The sequence below is a fragment of the Poeciliopsis prolifica genome, unplaced genomic scaffold, assembly GCF_027474105.1.
Source record: "Poeciliopsis prolifica strain line A6 unplaced genomic scaffold, Auburn_PproV2 SCAFFOLD007, whole genome shotgun sequence".
NCBI lineage: Eukaryota > Metazoa > Chordata > Actinopteri > Cyprinodontiformes > Poeciliidae > Poeciliopsis > Poeciliopsis prolifica.
The window spans coordinates 14,706,940-14,726,926 of NW_026562382.1; the positions used below are offsets into that span (position 1 = coordinate 14,706,940).

At 36.3% G+C, this 19,987-nt stretch overlaps 1 protein-coding gene across 2 annotated transcripts in view; it reads left to right on the plus strand.

The window, feature by feature from the left end:
* The window catches only part of edar (ectodysplasin A receptor), a 44,435-nt gene that overhangs the window by 13,296 nt on the left and 11,152 nt on the right, over positions 1 to 19,987 (plus strand). The window contains exons 2-8 of one of the 2 annotated variants that reach the window (XM_055032379.1): positions 2,410 to 2,474; positions 5,609 to 5,728; positions 9,535 to 9,716; positions 13,636 to 13,721; positions 18,977 to 19,054; positions 19,184 to 19,309; positions 19,415 to 19,489. In XM_055032379.1, the coding sequence (XP_054888354.1) occupies positions 2,424 to 2,474; positions 5,609 to 5,728; positions 9,535 to 9,716; positions 13,636 to 13,721; positions 18,977 to 19,054; positions 19,184 to 19,309; positions 19,415 to 19,489 (718 nt within the window). In that variant the 5' untranslated portion in view covers positions 2,410 to 2,423. The remainder of the gene's footprint in view (positions 1 to 2,409; positions 2,475 to 5,608; positions 5,729 to 9,534; positions 9,717 to 13,635; positions 13,722 to 18,976; positions 19,055 to 19,183; positions 19,310 to 19,414; positions 19,490 to 19,987) is intronic. The other variant, XM_055032380.1, reaches the window with a different exon arrangement.

Below are 19,987 nucleotides of genomic sequence, written 5' to 3' on the forward strand. Positions count from 1 at the left end.
TCTGAATTTGTCTGAAAAAAATAACTTTTTCTTGATGGTTAGAAAGAGATTGGATAGCTTTCCCAAATATACATAGCATCTACATAACACCCTACCTAGATACTTTTACACTTAAAAATCTGTCATGGAACAATGTGATTTGAATTTAGTGAGAGATCTGAAGGATGCCTCAACCTTCAGCTTATTTCTAAAAACATTTCACTGGAGCCTTTCAAATTAAAATAGTAAAGTAATTTAATTTTCCCCAGTAGAACTGCACAATCATCATTTGTTTTAATATGCTTTATAAAAATTAGATTAGAGATTTCCATAAAAAATAAAATAAAAAAAACCTGATTATAAGAGGAAAATTAGGTGAACACAACTGGGGTTTAAAACTGCACTGCACGCCATAGCCAGCAGGGGGCAACACGTTGCAAACATTTTGTTTTATTTCCTGCAAGTCAATGACAAATAAGTCTACATTGCTCGTTATTCTTTTGCATACCTAAAGTATTTTTAGTACATTTCTAAATGATATGTGACCAGATTAATAACAATAAAATAGTATTGACACATATTTTTAAATTGTAATTTCTAGAGTAAAATAAAGGATGATGCAGCATTTGTATGAGGACCATAGAAACTTATTCACTATTGCAATATGCCAATAATGTAATTTTATTAGTGTTTGAATGAACTTAATGAACTCACAGTGGTGCACAGGTGTACAGTGCCTTATACAGCAGTTGTTCAGATTATTTTGAAATGGGTTTTGTTAAGCTGTAATGACCAAGCTATAGCATACATAACATAAGTTGCACTATATGGAAAACAGTAATCCAGCTCACTGGGAGAAATCCCAGACTTCCACTGAAGGGAGATGAGAATCAAGTGGAATTGAATAGGAAGGCAATGGTCAGGCTACTATTTAATGTACCTTTACATGATCGTCTTGTTTGCATTTGACAAATCTTGGTATGTTCCGCACTGTGAGCCCCTGCCAGACTTCATGATACGCCAGCAGAAAAGATTAGAGACTTTGTAATTAAAAAACGAGTCAGTGTTACTCTGGAAGCAAATCTGAATGGGGTTTTTTTGTCACAAAAAAGGAGTTAACTGCTGTCTTTCTCTCTTTAGTTACCTCCATACCTTCCTTTGCAGTGGAGGACGGTTGTTTACAGTGCAGGCAATTTCTAGTATTGTCCATAGTGTCAAAATGGCACAAAACATATGCCATGGGCAAACGTTAGCAATTGGGTAAAATTATTTGCATGAGTCAAAACACAGGTAGGTGATAATGGCTGTTAATGTTAATTTAACATTTGGAAGTGTGGCCAGCATGGACAGAACTGCTTTGTTCACTTCCTCTGCTGCCATTGCTAAAACTACAGGCAGACTGCTACTCCAAAGCAGCATAGAAACCATCAATACCATCGTTTACAACTTCTCCTTCTGGGATGAAAGACCAGAGACAATCTGTAAACAAGCAGAATTCAAGCAGATTTGCACAGGAAGGCAATGACAGCACTAATGCAACACTCACAGCTAATGCAAAATGTAAACTTTTAAGAAAACATTGAAATAATTGAATGCCTTCTCTTATGGCAAATATTACCCTCCTGATACAGAGGGCAATATCTGTATCAGATACAGAGAATTACTGGGAATTCTTTGCTGGAAAGAATTCCCAGTAAATTTGGGAAGTGATGTAATTCCAGGTTCTTAATATTATGCAGCCCAGCATTTAAGTATTGATCTTAAAGGCGAAGTGGTTGGCTGTAGAGAAGATACTGTTTTATCCGAGCTTGAAAAAAAAACACCAAACTTTCAGTTGACACAGAATAAGTTTTCTAGTTTTGATAATATGCTATTTTAAAATATAATTTTTGCAGTTAGATAATATATATTTTACATCACTGTTACGTTACAATTTATTGTTATGTAGATTAAAAATAGCTTTGAACCAAGTCATCTTTTTTATTCTTTTTTTTTTTTCAAAAATATGCATATCTAAAAATAGACATTCAAAACCAAGGTCAACCATGTAACATATGGTGACTAATCAGGTACTTTTAAATGCTGCTAAATGTTACGACCTTCATTTATAGTGAAGTATACCAAAAATTGGCCAGAGGTGATATTTTCTGACAGTCATGACTCAGGAGTATGCCATGGGTTGTTCTACTGCTATTACTTGTTTATTGGCAGTGACGTGATGCTAGTGAGCCGATCAGTGCATTTGGCCACACACATGCACAACATTCCCGCTGACAACGCTTCTGTTGGCTGGAATGTTTCAATTCATGACTTCACTGATTGGTATTAGCAGTTAAAGTGCAGGAAGCAGCAGGAGGAAAAAAGCCCATTAAAAGTTTATGAAAAAAATTCCCATTTGCTGTCATTTCATGGATTTCTCTTGTCTTTCAGGGATTAGACACAAAATGTCACAGAGCAGAGGTCAGAAGAAGTTCGTCTTCCTGTCGTTAATATTGGTAAGTTTGTTTTCCCCTCGCCCCAGGACTTGAACGTACATTTAATCACCTTTCTCCTGCTCCTCCCACTGTTATTCTTGTATCCCGTGCTCTGATGTTCACTCCCATACATTCTCCTCTTGCCTTGTCAGGCTTTGAGCGGTAGAAACACTTGTTTGATCATACCTAAAGTTGATTCCACAGTTAGACTTTGTGGCATTTTTGTTCCAACAGCATGCATAATTCTTAGAAACTTGTAGCAATTAGTTAATCCTTGAGTTTTGTAGGGAGCAACTATCTTTAAATTATTTGATGCTCTGCTTGTTTCAATGTTGAAATCCATTGGCAGGACTCCCAACAGGCCCCTTGGATTCACACTCCCTTCTTCCCTCCTCTAGTGTCCTCTTGTTTGCAACAAAAACCCATAAAGTCTGAACCACTGGATGTGTTACTTATATACATAAATTTAATTTATTTTTGTTGTCTAAATGTATATATTACAGAACTTCTGACATGTGCAAAGATAATAATAGCACGACAGAAATTTTCAACTTTGAAAAAGTCTGAAGAAGTTTAGACAGGCACGCAAGGTAAAAGGAAGCAGTGTGTGCAAAAAGACTTCCAGTAACATGTTGCTGGATTCTAAAATGATCATACATGGTGTTAAAATGGTAGAAAGTATTAAAGGGAGTAATATTAGAGAATGTATTAGCATCACTTGCTTTTGGTAAGTCTTCATTTTCTTCAAAATGAAGTAAAGCATACACAAAATAATAAAGCATTATAAAACCCCACACATTTTATTGCAGTAGAAAGCACAAATTATGAAACACATTTTAGGCAGAGTTAATGCAACAAGAATTTTAACAAAAATGTAGTGTTAAGCAACTGGTTGTTATTGTAGCAGTTGTTTTTGCATAAGTGTGCATGTGTATGCACTAGAAAGAAGACATTGCAGTGAGATTACAGTAACTTCATTCCAAAAGGCAACGTTTTTCAGCCTCCACAGCTTTTCCTTTTGCTATGATTGGTCTAAATCATAATATTTGTTCTGAGCTCTTTTTACATGTTGCAATTATCAAATTTTATCATAATTTAAAGACAGACTTATGGGGAGATCTCATCCATCCGCAAACTGCTGCAGCGCCACCAGAGGCCACCAATTCTCACTTTATTGTTTTAGAGCTCATGAAGCTGTATTTACACCAACTGCACTCCAGGCATGTAAACAATGGGTCAATCTGTTCTGGATTTGGTTTATATTATTATCAGGTTATCTGGCCAGAGAGGAATGGGCTCATATACATAAATGAGCACTTGTTCAAACAGGTCTTCAGCTCACTGACAGGATATGGTTGGGAGGAACAGCCGAGAAAGAGAGAGATGTTATTAAAACAACAGAGAAAAAGACGGAGAGTCTTAGTCATGGACTCATTTATTTTCCCTCTATCATTTTCTGGACAGCAGATGATTGTTAAAAGTCAGTTAGTTTGTTTGGAAAAGGACAAAGTATGCTGGAAAAGCTATAAATACCAGCTGCTACTTATTACATTGGGCCGCAATGACACAATACCACACATCTCAAACACACGCACACACACGCGCACGCACACGCACCCTCACACATAGGCACACACACATACACTTTCAGTCACATTTCCATTACAGCAGGGGACATTTCATTAACTTAAATTTTCCGAAAATGTACCCCAACTCTAACCAAAGCCACAACTTGCATAAACCTATTGTGACCACAACCTTAACCCCAAACCCCAACCTTTATCATCCAATCTTCACAAGAAAGTTAAAGATTATTGTTTTTGGGGACGTTTTGCCTCAAAATGTTATATTATTCCCACCATACAACAGCGAGAAAACATCCATTCCTCGTGTGTTCACACAAAAAAATGATGCTATTGCACAATTTTGTCATAAAGAAGTCACAAAGCAGACATTTGAATTGATCTTTACAGAATTAAATAACACATCAGGATATCATTTTATTGTTTTTTTTATTTTTTTTGCTACTTAAATTTTATGCCAGATAAGTTTTTTTAATTAAAGCTGCAGTTCTACTGGATATTAAATGATTCATCCTGTGCCTTTAGTTCTACCCTAATAAGTTAAATAATGCAATATGTGCGCTGACCATCAGAACCAGTCATATTACACAGTTCTCTGACTTTCTCAATGGTTATTAAACTAAATAAAACATGCAATGCAAAACATGCTGATGGTTAATGCATTTATAGACTAGGTAACAGGTGATGTTCATTGTGACAGATTTAAATAGTATGGGGAAACATTTTTAAATTGATGCATCACTATTACGTTATTTTTACACATCTGCAGAATAAAATAGAAATATCCTTTACTATCCCACAGTGGGCAAATGTAGGTGTATCAGCAGCAAGTTAAGGTAAGTGGGAGCATGCATATTGACAGAAAGATAAAAAAAATAAATAAAGAAAAAAAAATCAGAAAAAGGGACTTAACAGTATGAACAAAATTATGTGAATAAAAAACAAAGGAGTAATTACAAGAATTGGAAACAAAATGTGCAAAGATCTGCCATGTGCAAATAGCAGTAGTGTCAGTAAAGTATAAATAGAACCATAAAAAACAAACCTTTTGAATTCAAATACATATTTGCATAACAGAACATATGATACAACATATAGTTTAATCTTTTTTTTTTCTTAGTTATATAATAAAAAAGTACAGTTTATTCTGTCTATGAGTGCACGTCAATATACACTAAACAGCATTTAAAACCACCTCACAAAATCAGATTCAGTTTAAGTCAAATTGATCGCCATAGTAGATGATAATGCCAGGTATGGATATTACCCATTATGCACTGACATATTTTTGTACATTGAAAATGATGTAATCAAACACTTTATAACTACTGCCTTTCTAATTTGGATTATCTCATGTAGATTAAATATATATATATATATATATTAACTTATAGCAAGTTAGCTGAACTAGTGAAGATCTACCAGCCTTAGATGGTTCTTGTCAGTTATTTTGTCAGTGTGAACAGATTAATAGGAATGTCTCATTTATGTCTTCACAAGCTCTGTTTTGCAGTTTTCACATTTGTCTTCACTTACCCTGCTCTCCACCTGCTTGTCTCTGCGTCCCCCCAGGTGTCTCGTCTGTTTGTGAGTGCCGAGTACTCCAGCTGCGGAGAGTACGAGTTCTTCAACCAGACCAGCAACAGCTGCCAGGCCTGTCCTCAGTGCCAGCCAGGGCAAGAACCGCATATGGTGAGGGCATTCTCAAACACACATATATGATTTAGGGAATAATTTTCTGGGCTGCTTTTCTGTGTTTCATTTTTGTTTTTTTCATGTGTTTATACTTTCCAGTTTAAACCCAAAGCATTTCCGCAAGGTGGAGACATGAAGCTGGAAAGATGACCAATATTTAAACTCATAAATACCAGAAATATGGAAATTATGACCCGAGCATGTGTCAGCTTCACTCAGACCACCCACAATAGACACACAGATGAACACACATTCTTAGCTGCACAGTGAAGTGTGTTTTAATTCAAATGCACAATTTCCTTATGGTTTATTGCTCCCATTTACTCCGATGTGAAGGCATGCATTACGCTGAATGATTTGCAGTAGTCACACAGTGATTTAGGGCTCGTCAGTCAGTCTGCAGACAGCCAAAGTAAACACAGAGCAGGTAAATGCTTCATTGGGAACCCCAGGGTGCCACACCCTTCTCAAAGAGATAGTCAAGAGTGAACATAGAGATGTATAATTATTTGGACACTACACATTTTTCATAATTTCTTTCATTTTAGATGTTTGATGCATTTATGTCTATTCATAACACACAAATGTGCAGATATTTAAGGATCTCTAAACTGAATCTAATGTGAGGAGGCAAGTTGCTCCAGGCTGAAGGTACTTTAAAATTGTCTGGTTAAATAACCCATTGTCACTTATGGAATAATATAAATTGACACCTAAAAAATGAAACTATTTAATTTTTAAAACATAAATGACATTTTTTCAAAAGTTGGAATATTGGTAAAGTGCACATGCATGTGCAGGCCGTCTTGCTGCATAACATGCATGATACCTTAAAAAAATATTAAAGCATTTCTTTATCTTCTAAGAGACATCCAATTACAAACAATGACAGGTTTGGCTCAATTTTTGCCATCATAAACACAATGTAAATGTTCTTAATTGTGTTTGACAATTACATTGGCAGATCAGACATATTCTCTCTCCAAAGAATTTAAATCAAAAGCATGAATGTGAAAGTAAGTTATTAAACAACCATTATCAAAATAAACTTGAACTTGCCATATGTTGTTAAATTTACTGTCCCCTCTAACTCCTTTTGGTCTTTGTATCCTCATTTCTCTATTGATTTGCTGAATAATCAAGTACTGGCACAGAAATAAACACCATCAAGTTTTATGGATGTTGAATGTTTGTAACTTAACTCATGAAGTGGTTCTCAGATTTGCACACATCGTTTCCATACCTCAAAGTGGACTTCAGTTTTATTTTTTTGTTGGCTTTGCAATGGAGGAAAAATGTGTTGCTTTTTGAGCCTCAACTTCCCTTTTCCTTCAACCATGCAGTCACACATCAATCATACATAAACATGTTTTTTCTTTCTTCCTCTCTTGTTTTTTCTTGTATACTTAGATTTATTTTTCCTCAACAATGTGATGAGTTCCAACTTAAAGATCCACTTGTCTCTTTGGAGAAATGTGTTAAGCAGAGAAACTTTGATAAAGAGTAATGTAGCCATTTGTAAGTGAAATCTTCCTTTAAAAAGCTAAATCATAAAAGTCCTCCTCACCCCCCCTCACACTTTCTCCTGCGTCTTTCTGGTCCCCCGGGTGGAACAGCCTGTAATTCACATGTTCTTTCATTTCCCTGAGGTTTCCTTGCATGTGGGTGAGAGTGTGTTTTGACATGCTTTTAATCAAGGAACAACCATTCTCACAGCAGATACTTCACAAAGAACATGCCCGCACACCCTAAGACAGATACATCACTCAGTGACAAAGCCACTGAAGTCCCCCTTTCAAAGGGTTGGTTGCATCCACCTTTTGATGCTTGTTTACATGGATGAATGCATAGTTCCTGGCATCATGTCCTCTTCTCTTATTTTAGCGAGTGTCAAATGTCAGCTGACACGCTGTATAAAAGCTGCTCAACATCAGAACTGCAGTATCTTGCAAAGTATTCCTATTATCTTACACGGTTTGTCAAATTACAACCACAAACCTCCCTGTATTTTATTGGGTGCATAAGTGGAGGAACTAGATAGATGCTTTTCACATGTGTTCACAAACAAATATAAAACGATGCATTCAATGGTCCATAGTAAAACACATTTAGAAATGTCACTTTTTGCAGTTTTGGAATTTCCCCCCTCCAGTTTTGCACATATAGAGATAAGTTTTGCCCCAGATTAATTAGTTTTAGAGGCTGTTGTCCTGCAACCTTTAGCTGCCTCTCTGCTTCAGCACATCTGGCTTTAATGTTAGCCAATTAGCAGGGCTTTGTAGAGCTTGACTGCATGGTAATGAGGCAGCTTTGCCATTTAGTTTAAGGATGTGGACAAGGATGCATCTAGAACTTAAAGAACTACCTCAAAAAATGCAATTTGAGGCCACTGATCTAAACTGTCCTTCCCATAGCATGATATTTCTGCCACCGTGTTTCATCATTGGAAAAATATCTTTGAAGCTGATTTGCTATAGTAGTTTTCTTTGACACATACATACATGATTGTAACAGGCTTTAGATTTGTCCATTTATCAATGCCTAGACCCACTTATCTGTGAAAGATCCAGTTTGGACTGGTTTCTATGTCCAGTGGTCAATGGACATAGCAGGGTGCACCTTGTACAGTCTGGCAGTCCATCATATGGCAACACAGAACGTATGGCTTCATATTTTTTTTTGTCAAGAATTTTCAAAATTACACATATAACAATTATAGGCTATTTAAAGACAATACCATTTAAATAGATTTAAATTTGTGGATGTATCATGACAAATGTGAAAAGTTCAATTTGGATGATTACTTTAAGAAGTCTTTGCCTATCTCCCTTGTTACCTGAAAGTTTTAGCTGCACGGCACCTTTTCTTTGATTTCACCTGTGATCTTTCTTCCAAGTTATCAGTCATTTCCCTCATGATGATTTTATGTTATGTTCTCTCAAGGCCAACGTTGAAAACATTTGTAAGAATTTCACAAAGGCATTTGTTCTCTGGGTTTTGTCCATCTCCCAAGCTCAAAGAAACATTCAAAATGCCCACAAATTTGCTTTGAAAAGAAGAAGGCTTTCAATCACCCTGGAACTGCTTTAAGGCAATGAACAGGAGCAGAGTCACAGTAAGCCTGCAGACAAAAGATCCAAGTTTAGCTTTAACCCAAACTGACATAATCCTGCTGATAGCTCAGTGAACTTTCCCATTAAACAATCACGCTCAAAGTAGCGGATGTCAAACAGAAAGGGCGAGAATATTGAATTTCTTTTACAGCCATCCTACTGTAGCCTCGATCTAGGAAGCACAGGCCTGTTTAATAGACAGATGAAAGTAAGAGGGAAATTAAAGATGAAAGAGGGGGCAAAGAAGAGAGAAAGAGTATGTTTTTGTAAATGCAAGCATGTGTGATTTTGTGTGTGGGCCATCCGGCCTCCCCACAGAGAGGAAGCACCATTTGAAGAAGATGGATGCAAGAAAACAATACGATGACTTGGTCATCTTAAACACTACCATGCATGGAAAACTGCACACACACACACACACACACATACACTTGAGGACCTCTGTGACCAATCAGATTTCTCTCCTGTCATCTCAGAAGAGCAAAGCCAGATTTGTGCTAAAGACAGTTCTGGAAACAGATGGGTGTTTTTAAGTGTTTACAGTGTGCAACCGAATTTGTGTGTCCACATCACAGTAATGAATAATTCCATTGATGGGAAAAGCACATTTAGAATGATGTAGGAATTCATTTTTATTACTAAATGATTTAGGATGTCTGTGTGTATTTAAAATACGGATGTGTTTTGCAGAACTGTGGTTACGGTATGAAGGATGAGGACTTTGCCTGCATACCGTGCGCACAGGGGAAATACTCCAAAGGAAAGTACGAGATCTGCAGGCGCCACAAGGACTGCGATGCTCTCTACAAAGCCACTGTCCGTGTCGCAGGAACTGCTGAAAGTGACGCTGAATGTGGGCCATGTTTACCAGGGTGAGGCATGCAAATTGCTCTGCAGATTGCAATGATTTTAATATCCATGTCAAGTGTTTGTTCGTTTTTATTTTAGATTTGGGACAATTAATGAAAAAGCTCTATGTTTAACATGAAAAAATTCACCTGTCAGGCTTTTCCTGGCACATACTCACTTCCAGATTTCATTGAGTTCTGAGCTTAAAAATCTGATTTAGACAAATGAGTCGTTTATAAGCACCATAGAAGAAGTGCTACAAGAGCGGTAGTAATTTTAAATTCAACAGAAATGAAAGAATTACATTAATATTTATACATCAAAGTGTGTCCCTAACTGTTATATTCATTTATTAAACGTAAACATTTTATTAAAGTACCTGCAGTTGATTGATACATTTATGGACATAAACAAATTGGAGTTCTTAGTTTTAATGCATTCAATTAACCAAAACAAATATTCATATTTTACAGTAGCCTAATTAGAAAAACCCAGAGCAGAACAGATTCTGATCATTGTTCAAGTAACTGTTGCAATGCTTTTAAAAAATTTGTCATCATTCTAAAACATATGTACCTGTAACTGCAAAAGTGAATAACAGCTTCTTACATGTATCTTTCCACTGTTAAAGAAAACAAAATGACACAAAATGTCTGAAAACTTTACCTGGTAACATCTGGAATGTTATAATCCAACAACACATTTGTTTCTTGTTTTGTTTTCTTTTGCTTCTCACTTAAGCTTTAAGATTTGTGAGCTTTGTGGCGTGTTATTTTCTTTCAAAAGCCTGCTGTAGATTTCCCCCATATTTTTGTTCTCAGGCGTTTGCTGTATATATTTCACTGTGAATTTTTGTATTTTTCAAACCATTTCTTCAACCAACATTAAGATTTTCAGTGTTCTCCTAGAAGCAGTATATTACCAATGCACAATCCATACACTTCTTTGCATATTTGAAATCTACTTTCTCTACGAAACAAACCCATTTCTAAATTGAACTTTTATGTGGCAGATTCAGTTAAAGGAAATGTAATTTCTCTCATGTAGGTCATGGTTATCTATATATTGCTTCACAGGAAACAGGTATTTTATGATTCTAACATCTGTAAAAAGTTGCTTTCCAAACCCAAAGCCAACTCTTTTCAAAAGTTGTTTATGTCCTATGCTGCCAGCTGTTTTTTCCTTTACTGCAGATGAAGAAAGTAGCTAGTTGACAAACATTTTTTATACCTTCTGCTTGCTTTGCAGGGACTATATTTTGTATTTTGAGTCTCTGTGACTTTGGGATTTTAAAGCATAGTTAGAGAAGAATTTCCACACTAATGGAAGTGGCACAACTCACATTTTCGGGAGGTGAGAAGATCAGAACTGGGCCGTTCAGGCAGCCAAGAAAAAGTCAAATATGGGTCAAACATGGGCAAATAAAAAAACAAAACATATTTAGATTGCTGTGTGAACATAGCCTTTCTTGCTCTTTGTGTCTTGACACACTGGTGCCATCTGTAGCTCATCATTTAGTCATAGTCATTTAATCACCACTCATAAATAAAATCACTCCTAAGCAGTTGCAGTCACCTAAGAGTACAAACTTTAATAGCACCCTGGCATTACTTTCCTTTTACGTGACTTGTCCTTATTACATGCTTTAAAGAAGTTATTAACAGGATATGCTCTGACCTGCTTGCCAACAACTAATTCAGGATGAGTTATGGCACTAACGCAGAATCGTCTTGAACTCTCAGGATTAATACTAGAGTGTTAGAGGACGCCTTATAAATGAATTGTAGACTTGATGAGGCGGCCAACATAGATTCCATATGATTTTGATTTTTCTTTGTTACATTATATTCCAGAGGTATTTATACCCCTTTTACTTTTAAAGTATTGCCAACACAAACACGTACACTTCAAGTCGCATTGGGGTCAGTGTGATGAACTTTTATTCATAGTAGCCTACAATTGTGAAGTAGAAAAAAAAATAGTTTTGAAACTGTGTTGCAACTGCAATACTATCCAGACATGATTGTTTAAACTGATGTGATAGGTAGGGATAAGCTTAATCAGAGAATCCCATGACACTCATGTTGATTGTGGTGCTGTAAAATTCCTTTTTATAAAACCAGAACCCCATGATAATCATCTGGACTGATCTAAGAACTCTCACTTTGTTTTACTTGCGGCCTTTTACCTTTGGCCATTCTTTTTCTTTGAACAAGGTTAACTCCTTTTGTGAAGCAAGCAAGGAAGATTTCAATAGAGATTCATGCATACACATGACTTTGTAAATCTGATAGACTGAAAACATATGGATTTGTCTTCTTTTCATGAAACTTTTGTTGAAAATCAGCATAGATTTTTTTTTTTTTTTTTTATGTGCCAAAACTTTCTGGATGACTTACGTGGACTGTATCCATCTGCATGGCTCCATCATTTTCTTATGTGGAAAATTATTCCCAGAGGAACAGAAACATTTGATTACCGAACTTCAAAGTGGCTTCATGAAAACTGGTGCGCAAAAGAAACTGCATCTCATGTTAAAAGTCAGGATTCTAAGTAACACAAATAGAAGTGGGAGGGGCCCTGCCTCTAAAATTATATGGTGATCTGTTCACTATTTGCATATTTTACTCAATAATCAGCTGGTGAATGGTTTTGATATTGAATTTGTATTATTAAATTCATTCAATATTTCTATCAAAATACATGCAGAATTTGAGCTTCATGGCTGATCTACAAAGAACAAAATGTTTCAACATAACATTGATGGACATAACATGGATGGTTGATGAAAGCACATTCTTTAGCGTCCATCTATTCTGATTTGACGGCTTCCAGATCACATTTGGTCTGAATTCAGCCAAGAATGTCTGGTAAAAACATTAGCTGATAAATGATTTCTAGTCTTCAGAGGTCTGACAGAGAGGTTATACTCCAGGATCATCGTAATTTACAAAAGAAAACAGCAAAACTCACTCAATATTTGCCAATTAGGAAAAAGATGTTTCTTATCTTGCCAACGTTATAGTTTGAAAACTGTAACAGGATACCTTGTGGATAGTTCAGGGAGAATGAAACTAACAGCCAAAGAGATCTAGAGTTACATCAAAAATAAAGGTCCCCCTTCTTCATGTAAAAGAAAGCAATACAACCATTTGCAAAAACATTCTCGCCCCTGAGACATTTTGAATTTCACGTTTTTTTGTTGTTGTTTGTTTTGTTTTGTTTTTGGATTAAATCTGTTACCCTAGTGTGTATCTAGTGAATTGTACTGATTTTAATTAAGGGATATCATAATAAAGGAGAGTGGGATTAAAATGTGTGCAGAATATTTTAGATTTTTTTTACAAATGTAATTCAAACAACCTGTATATTTTATTGTATATTGTGAGAACAATGTGTTCTCACAGTTGGTTGATCCAAATGTTTTAAGCTGTTTTATGTTAGGTGATCAGTTTTAATTTATTCATGCCATATTGCACTGAGATGTGCTTCTCTTATATGTTTCACCAGCAGCTAACTTCAGATTATCTTCAGGCTGTATGCCTGAAGTACAAACTGAAAAGCTGTTCTCATGCCCCAGAGCATGAAAAGATCTAATAATGTTCATCTGTTCGGTGCGTTGGCATCTTTCTTACCTCCCTCACTTCTTCTTTTTTCTCCTCTACAGCGTTATCTTTTTATGACTGATGGCCATATCTGTACGAAGCCATTTTCTTAGTACCTGCAGGGCATCAATTATGTGCACTTCATCACAAAGTCTAATTTTTCACCTTAGTCGCTTTTCCATACTTTTGCACAAAGTGCAGAATGTTAGGAGGTCATTTCAGCTGAGTGTACTTATTGACACTTTTAAAAGTTTTTTTCATCTCTCCATTTTTGTATAGTAGGGGAAAAAACTAAATAAAAAAACTGCTGATGTGATTTCATGTTTATCTTTTATAGGTATTATATGTTGGACAACAAACCCAGGAACGCATATGGGATGGTTTGCCATTCCTGCCAAAATGCGCCGAGCAACACAAAAGAATGTAAGATTTACCATCCTTTGCATTATTTTCTCAATTTCTGTTTTGTCATTTAAATTCTCCTGCTGCCATTGTTTTCTGGTTGGAATTTTCTAGTTTAATGCATTAAATGCAACAGCTTAACTGATATTACAAAATGCAAATTTGGCTTCCACTCCTTTAGAAGCTACTCAGTGTGAAGGTTTTCTGCCACATGGAATGGAAGTGAAACAGGACAGGTTAGGTGGAAACAGATGCTGAAACACTTGACTAAATTTTGGGAAACAGAAACAGCCGGAGGTCGCAGGTTGTGGTGAGTTTTTCCAGACACTGGAGTCACTACTCTGCCATGTGGGCAAGCTTGGCTTGCAGTAACAAGAGTGTACACACCACTTTGCCGCTGGTGCTGCTGTTTTTCTAGTTCCTCTGGAGTGTTTGACAGCTCATCGATAACATCACTGTCTCACTAATCATCCTGCATACCTCCACACTATCTGCACATGGATCTGTGTGTATGCGCATGAGTGCAAATCCAGCTCAATTGTTCTTACAGGTTTTTGAAAAGTTGCACAAACTTGCTAAAGCTTCTAAAATGCATAATAATGTAATTGTACTTCCAGTCCTATGTTATAACAGTGGTATGCTCACAAAAATGCCTATTAATTCACTACAATTTGACAACCCCTAATGCAGGGCATTTTGTATGTATAAACCTTTTTAAAATATATGTTTCTCTGTGCCTTCTCTTGTTGCCCAGATTTTTATTTAAATCCATTTGCCAAATTGAGCAAATAACATTTTCTCACTCTCATTGTTTTCTGATTGTTTTGGCAACAATATTTATGGACCTGTAGATGCACAAAATCCCCTTTCTATGTACTTAAAGAATCCGGAAACAAACGTTATTGTTCTTCTGTCATATTTAATGTGTGTGTTTTGAAAGAAGAAAACCCCAAAACGTGGTCTGGGCCTGAAGAGAAGGAAGCATAATCAGCTACACAACAGCATTAGTACATAAGGTCTATACATAATATTTTAATTGCATGCCATCTCCGCAGCTTACTGTTGAGTTCATATGGCAGGTGAAACACAATTATTACTTATTTATTTTAATAAACATAGTTTACACCTTAAAAGTTCTTGTTAAAGCCAAGAAAGTACTACCTGTTTACTTCCACACTGAAATCCTCTTAACAAGAAAGCCAAGGTCGATTCCCCTAAAAAAACAACACAAAATTGTCTGAGATCTGAGTTTTATTTGCTTTGGGTGATGGCAGGCTGACACTTGCCATGTAATCTGTAAATTACCCTGGCTCCTGCCTAGTGGTGCTTGTATGATAATTAAAATTTTGGCGGGTATGAGAAAGACGGATGATTAGCATGTTTTTACTTGCCCTGATGCTACTCTTTGGCAGGTTGTGATAAAAAAACTGTAGGCCCTGCTAATTTTCTACTTTTTCCCTGAATTTTCTATGGCCTTCAATGTCCAAATTTGTAGCTGAATACACACAAGCAATTCATCTCAATACGGTTTGGTTTGGTAAAACATATGATGAAAAACATAATAAAAGGAAGCATTCCAAACATGATCATTGTTATCATGTATGAATAAAGTTGCTTAATTTATTTGTCTGATCACTGGGTATATTATATTGGTAGGAATGTGTGGCCACCAGTAGGTGACTACACATTCATTCAACATAATCATTTTGAAAAAAGAAAAACAAAAGTTTAGAGACGGGCTTCAAGATGGGGTCATGATATAACTTTTGTATATGAAAGTGACTTATTTTTTTGAAGATTGTGATATGTTTTACATTTAAGATTGTTTGGTATTCATGCTCCAAATAACATTTTGCCTTTTAAGTGTTATTGAGCCCTACAATTGAGTGCTACTTACTTTCTTTCAGGTTGTTTTGATTGGCTTACCTGTATTGCCTGGTGGACTTGGCATTTTGCAGTTCTTTTTCAGCCTGAGAGATCATGATTAAGAGATTTAACCACAAAGTCATAACAGAATTTCAGTTCAGACTCATGTCCTCATTCCAAAAAGTGTAAACACATACCCCAAGTTGATGCTTTCAACCACAGGGTGCTGGTGTATACATTTGTATGTGCGTATGCGGTAACACGAAGCCCTGAAAGCATGGGAAGTGGTGAGGCACATGCCAAGGAGGCCAACAGTATATCAACTTGGTGAAATGAAAGACTTATTAAAAGGCGTGATTTATAAGCTGCTGGGAGTTTACAGCTCTATTAGGAAAGAGGCAGGAGCTGAGCTGATGAAAACTCCAGAAGGGCAACAATAAGGGAGGACTGGGAGCAATATATTGACAGATGGAGTAGAGAAGTCTGCATTTTATCCACAGTGCCCAATAAAAAAGTTTGTGTTCTGCAATGGGAGAATGAGAATCACAATGAAAAATCAACTTTAACTGTTGCCAGTGCCAATAATTTGCTTCTGTGAAGTGTTATTGGTTGTGAAATAATGTCAGGCAATGGCATTTAGAAAAAAATGTCAATTAAATACATTGCCAAAGCTAACATACCATCGTTAGGGAATTCTGGCATGTGAACTCTGGAACATTGTTGGTTAAATATCTTTCTCATATTAATGTCACTGTCAGATAGATTGCCTGTGTCTGTAAAAACAACATGTTTTCAACTAAATTGGTTTAAATAAAGAATTATAAGCCAGAGTCTTATTGATGAAACAAAATCTCAAGAGCAAGCTATTTTTTTTACTTTTCTAGAACTTGTAGCTGAACATATCAATGCATCCATGTCATGTAAACTTGAAAATGCATTTAAAACAAAGGTTGGGACTTCTTCTCTTAATTACTTTCTTTATCCCCTTTGTTCTTGTTGTGGCAGTCATTCAGTTTGTTCTAGTGGTTAATATTTTTGAGTTTACTTGTTGATCTAACGTTATCATTATTACTTGTCAAAACCTTGCAGTATCAGTCAGTGTTTACTAAACCCGTATGCCAAAAGGGTACGCTTTGCAATCATTGGAACCCCTGGCAAAGTTGTGCGAAAAGATTAGCAGCATGAGCAAATCAGGGTTATTAAAATATCAGAAAAAATATTCATCTGAATCTGGAAGAAATTACATTGTAATAGATGTGATTAGTTAAGATTTCTAGGTGTTTGATATGTAAATTCTGAGAAATTAGGGTTGTCAAGTAAGATTCAATATTGGAAGCAACATTACATAACTCCCTAATCCTGGTCTAGATTGGAAAACAAATTCTGCTTATAAACACAACCTGAAAATATATTGGTGAACAGGACAGCAAGTCTCTAAGTTCATGATAGCATCAACAAATGCTATGGTGACTGAATCAATTGGCAGAGAAATTAGTTTATCAGAGGAGTTAATTGTGAAAACTACATCTTATCTATATAAACTATTGCAACATTCAGGAATGACTTTGATGCTGCGGTATATAGTATAATCAGCTTGGAAGAAGAAACGATAAAGAAGCAAGTAAAGTCAAGTTCTTCGAAGCTTCCTTCATGTAGGATTCAAAAGTGTAGCAAATGAGATCAGTGTTTGTAAATTTCATTTCCAATTCTGACTGCAGTTTATATACACCATTATGAACATATTTTGTTAATGTCATTCCAAACAGGCTTCATAAATGCCAGCTGTTAGTACTGAAACATTGTGTATTGTGTCTCAATGCAGTCGCAAATGTTCGTAAACATAGCTGCAAATTGAAGGCATAACTTGAAGGTGGGTGTGCTCTGACCCATGATTTCTGGCCACCAAGAGGCCTGAGGCCCTCTTCCCACATCCTTCTCTCAGTTCACATTCTTCATGATCCCTGATCTGGCCATGAAGACATTTCTGCCACTAATGCATTTGCTTGATTGTCAGTAAAATTATATACAATCTTCTGAAGTGCATTGTAGAGAAAGGGGGATTAACATCAAAGAGGAACTTACAGAAAAAGAGAATTGCCCCAAGATTTGATTGCAGGGAATTTTTTTTTATTTTCAGAAACACACAATTGTTTTCGTAAAAAGAAATTAATCTTTGCTGAAGCTTTTATCATAACATAAAAGAATTGTGTTAATGAATAGCTATAATATAGTGTTTTTTTATTGCAGATGTAGTAGCAATGAAAGCATGTGAAATTACACATTCTCTTTGGCTCTTCCCCTTTCTACCATACATGTAAATGCAGGTATATAATAATAGAAAGCTTGCCTGAGGTAGTCTAACTCTAAAGGATTGGGTATACCTTAGTGCCACAAATGTCTTGAGATAATCCTTATGTCAACAATGTCCCTTTGAAGTTTATATCTTTGCTTGAGGCACATACATGCCATTCACTGTAGTTATATTTTAAAATCTACCTGCATTCAATGGTTGGTAGCATAAGAAGAGTCTGCAGCTCTTTGTTCACTACAAAGTTGCTAAACCCAGGAACGGGGTTCACATTACTGCAAATGAGGTCACAATCTTTCTAGCTCCTTACTATCACTGTGACTCATTCAGAAGAGCAGTCATGTGGTAATTGGAAGGCGTCCATCCTCCTCATGTCAATGTGTCCTGGGACAAGCCAACTTAACCCAAATTGCAAAACAATGTTAATCTGTTAATGTTTTGAGTGGGGGCTATATAATTTAACATATTACCATTAGTCGCAAGAGACTGGAACTCCTGCATTTGAGACAGAAACTGACTCTGCACTTAGTGCAATACAGCTTTCTCATGTCTAAACCATATCCAGGTTGAGTTACAATTGGCTACAGACGCTAAAGGTGATGCTTTGAAAAGGCCAAAGGAACCACATCAACTTCAAATATCAAGTTCTAACTTGAGGTTAGAAAAAACAGACACCCTAATCTTCACAACTATACAAAAAGATCCTGAACCCTGAAAACAGAATCAGTGACAGAGAGTCCAATCCACACTGTGTAACCAGTTCGACTTTGTAAGGGGAGTCGCACTATTAAATCAATCCAGGCACCCCATTTCGACACAGCAGCCCAATAAAATGCTTAGAAGAAAAAAAAAGAAAGAAAAAAGGCTAATTTTCAACACCCTAGTGTATACTTTGTAGGAGAAGCTCTGAAGTGTGATCCCTTGATAGTTGGAACCACTCTACTGCCCCCTTTCTAACAAATTGGGACCACTGTTATCCATTGCACAAGTGTAGTCCCAGTCTTCTAGGCAGCCAAATGGCTCCTGAAACATTTCAAATAATTCACAAACGGTTAAATACAAGGGAATGTAACATGAATCTGTGTGCACATGTGTTTTACAGGCATGCAAATCAACAAACCCAAAGAAAAACCACCAATTAACCCTGGGAGCACTACAGTCTTCCCTCACCGAATTAAAGGTATGCACAAACTCACTTTGACAAAATCTTTCTCCATTTGCTTGTTTTCCGATCAGTGTGTGTTTTTGTTATTTCATTTCATTTATATGTATTTTGCATTGCTCCCTTCTTCATTTCTACCTTCTTTAGAATCACCTGGACAGGGCCATTTAGCCACAGCGCTTATTATTGCCATGTCAACCATTTTCATCATGGCTATTGCCATCGTTCTCATCATCATGTTTTATATCCTGAAGGCCAAGCCGGGTGGCCACGGTGAGTTAAGCGCAAAAACAGATTTGCACAGTTTAACATCTAAGACTTTCGTGTTTTATGCCGTTCTCTCTCCTTTTTTCTCCCTCTTGTTCTCTGTGTGTGAAGCATGTTGTTCTGGCCAGGTTGTAAAAGCTGTGGAGGCTCAAACCATCAAACAGGATGACAAGAAAGATGTCCCTGGTGAGACAGGCTACACAAACATCCCCATGAATGAATGGCAAACTGTGTTTTTACTCTTTTATTGTTTTTCTTTGCCTTGATCGGAAGTATTCAGTTTTTTTTTTTTTGAAGAAAGAAAACTCGTCTACATAAAAACTTCTATTGTCGTTATAAACCTCATCCTGGCTTTTATTATCCTTTGCCGTACTTTCATGAAAAAATAGAATAATCTATTACATACAAGTGTTCATGAGTTTAACCTTTTCCACATTTTTGCCCACATGACCAATTTTGTACTCATTACAGCATCATTAAGTCTGACTTTATCTGCTTTAATAAGTTTTCTAAAAGTACATATAATTGATCTGACTGACAGAATCTTCATCTGGATTTGATCTTTCATTGTTTTTAATGTGATAACATGTTAATTTGACCTTGTTCACTTATGTAGGTGTCTTCACTGATGACATGTTATAAGTTTAACCTTTATTGGTCCATTTAGTGCATATAAAGAAACTC